Here is a 2,945-nt window from a genome sequence, read left to right as displayed (position 1 = left end):
TCATCATCATCGTTTTCGCATCCATACACAATCGTGGTCGATCAGTGTTACTCGTTGCTTGGCGTTCTGTATGTGTGTTTTGCGTTGTGCTAGTTCTAGTTTTAAGTGTTAACAAAAATGTAATTCGAACCCAAAATCAAAAGTAAGCGTCTTCAGCTTCATCGAGTAATTGCCATGTTAAAGTTCAAATCTGAGTGGTAACAAAACCATCAGCTACACGTGTGAACATCACAAAAAAACGATATTAATATCGCACAAGAAACAAAAGTATTTTCCGATGAGAATATGGCATCCAGAAAACTTGCTCATATTCTTCATTCTTCATTCGAAAATTCATCATTCGACATCTTTAACGGAAATTGGGATATTCCTAGCAAGCCCGTTGATATCCTATTAACTGCGGCATGTAAACCGAGGACCTGGATACAGGGAATATGCTATCACGAAAAGGAATGTTCACGATCCATTTTTGTCTTAAATTATTACGTTTATCATACAGCTTAATTTGTATCCTGTGCTTAAACTACAAAAGTGTAAGTTTTAATCAAGTTTTATCTACGGATGTAATAAATAATAAATATATTGCTTGATTAAGGTATCACGTAACTGCACGATTTGTGACGTCAGACGTTCCTCGCCAACTCTCTTCTTACCTTACACACGCCCTGCACACAAACTGATGACCCGTCCTTTTTGCACACGGTTCCATTAGTGATAGGATCCTTAAACGTCGTATAGAACCCTTGACCTCGCGCATGGCATGTCAATTCGCACCTTCCGTCAACTGCAAAGTGCAAAGGTCGCATTATTAATACAAAGAAATTGACCAATATCTTTGTTGTGACAGTTCATGAAACCCTACCTTTTCTATGTATTACTCAGAAATATTTGACTGAATGTAAGGAAAATGTCAATTTTCGTCTGACTCATCGACAACTGTTAACAATCTTGTTTTGCGTTGCAGTCGCACATTATCGGACCTTTCCGGCACAATCGGGAAAGCATTCGATTGTGCCGGGAACCCCCGAGAACATATATCTGTACGGTGAACGTTGTGAAGAGGTTCAAAGGGGTCATTTCATTATTTATTTTTTTATATTTTTATCGCCATTCTGTCACAATTTAGAAGAAGGTTCCTTTATTGATATTGTATTAAGTGACAAACAGACGAGGCCATAACAATGTGGGCAAATACTGCATATGGTAGAATTGATTTTGTAAAGGCTTTTGGCGGTGTTGCGGATTTACCAACTCTCTTAATCAGTTAATGCTATATACTACCTCAAAATGCATACAACTGTGGTTTTGTGAATGTATCTACTAACAGATGTAACTAATTCGTTCGTTCTTGTGTGTCTTTTTTTTATTAGACATCAGAACATTATTACAATCCGAATTTCAAGTTCATAATTTTTGACATTTTTCTTCGTGCGGAGCGCTTTTGGAATGGAGGTAGAAAGCCGACAGTTAGAGGTTTTCATTCCGTTTCTTAATGTGTGGTTTTCCAAATGGGGAAAAGACAGAAAATGTATGTTTTTATTAGGCTGGAGGGATGATTAGGATCCTGAAGCCTAGGGATTTCCTCCGAATCATCCTGAATTGATACAATCTTTGAAATTCTTACAAACATGTAACTACACCTAATTTGATGCATGTGTACAATGAGTATGAATAGACAGACGTCTCACTTTAATCATCATTTAGTAGGAAAGCCAATATGTATAACTTAGCCAAACGCAATTTAAATGAGGGGAGGTAACTCACAGATCATGTAAGGCGCCCATCTGTAACGTCCGTGACCAATGTCCTCCCCGTCGTGGGTGGAGCAGAGCTGTTCCCTCAAAGTAGTCTGACCTGCTTGACACGCCTTCAATGTCAAACAAATGTGAAATAATGCAAGATCCTATGTGATTCATCACAAAGACTAAAAAATGTAGGGGGAAACCACTGAAGCGAAATGAGCAAGAACAAAAACGAGTCTATTCATCGAATATTATGGCTACAATTGCGCTTATCACGATGATGTCGCAAAATTGAAGAAATTTTATGATGTGGTTTATTTTCAACTGTCTTGGTCAAACGTTCGTGAAATGTTTTAACTCGCGAGCGACGCTTCTCTCCCGAAACAAGATTTAACGGAACTGCAGCATTGTAGACTCTACAGTTAAATGACATTTTGAAACTATTAATTAAGTGTATGTATCGAAGTAAACTTTATGCCATACCTGAGTATTACAAACTTTAAACTGCAAACGGCTTCCATGGCAACTATAAATAAAAACAAGAGAAAAAATCAACAACAAAAGTCTATTCTATCCATCTATCCAATCACACTCTCCAAGAATTTTTGAAACATTTTTAATCTAAACTTCCTCTTTTATAGTTTAAGTCGATAAATATTAACGAATATAATCAGTACCTGTAACGACACAATATGAAAAACTACCAAGAGCACGTGTAGCATTCCTTTCGCACAGGCCAGAAGGAATTTAACACAAATAGAATAATGATAGCTAGCTCTGTTTCGCATCAGGTCTTGCTAAGCATCTACCGTGTTAAAAAAAATCATTTTTTTAAACCCTAGCATAGATGTTTCCGGTAATGGTTACATTGATAGAAAATAAGCCACCATACTTAGATACGTTGTACAAACTAACTTTGTCGATCACTTACGCGTGATTTTCACGGATACACGCCCGATCTCTGGTCATGGACCCAGTTCCACACTGGGCGTTACATCTGGTCCACTCACCCCAGGGGCCCCAACCGTGGTTATGTTCAAGGTAGTCCTGGAAAAACGACAGAAAATGTAGCAGTTATTTCCCTTAGTCCAGTTATTAACAGTCGGGTTACAGTTATATAGAAGGTAAATGTTACAGTTATAGACGGGTTACAGTTATATACGGGTTATAGTTATAGACGGGGTACAGTTATATACGGGTTAC

General features: G+C 37.8%; 1 protein-coding gene across 1 annotated transcript; it reads right to left on the bottom strand.

Annotated features, from left to right (window-relative positions):
* Nucleotides 1-496: 496 nt before the first annotated feature.
* On the bottom strand, nucleotides 497-2,808 carry LOC110450980 (papilin-like). Its single transcript, XM_021498797.1, has 4 exons — nucleotides 2,674-2,808; nucleotides 2,226-2,268; nucleotides 1,765-1,867; nucleotides 497-784 (listed from the first exon to the last, which is right to left on the bottom strand). The coding sequence occupies exons 1-4, from the start codon at nucleotides 2,709-2,711 to the stop codon at nucleotides 624-626; spliced, it is 345 nt and encodes a 114-aa protein (XP_021354472.1). The 5' UTR covers nucleotides 2,712-2,808; the 3' UTR covers nucleotides 497-623.
* Between the last annotated feature and the right edge of the window lie 137 nt (nucleotides 2,809-2,945).

The sequence above is a fragment of the Mizuhopecten yessoensis genome, unplaced genomic scaffold (genome assembly GCF_002113885.1).
Source record: "Mizuhopecten yessoensis strain PY_sf001 unplaced genomic scaffold, ASM211388v2 scaffold5595, whole genome shotgun sequence".
In the NCBI taxonomy this organism is placed as follows: domain Eukaryota; kingdom Metazoa; phylum Mollusca; class Bivalvia; order Pectinida; family Pectinidae; genus Mizuhopecten; species Mizuhopecten yessoensis.
This window is presented reverse-complemented; position numbering and strand designations above follow the sequence as displayed.

Excerpts from the sequence above, each read along its gene's own strand:
- LOC110450980 (XM_021498797.1), bottom strand. The coding sequence starts at position 2,711 with ATGACCAGAGATCGGGCGTGTATCCGTGAAAATCACGC. Across the intron at positions 1,868-2,225 it reads TTAAAGTTTGTAATACTCAG|GCGTGTCAAGCAGGTCAGAC; the intron begins GTATGGCATAAA and ends TTGACATTGAAG. Across the intron at positions 785-1,764 it reads ATGGGCGCCTTACATGATCT|TTGACGGAAGGTGCGAATTG; the intron begins GTGAGTTACCTC and ends TGCACTTTGCAG.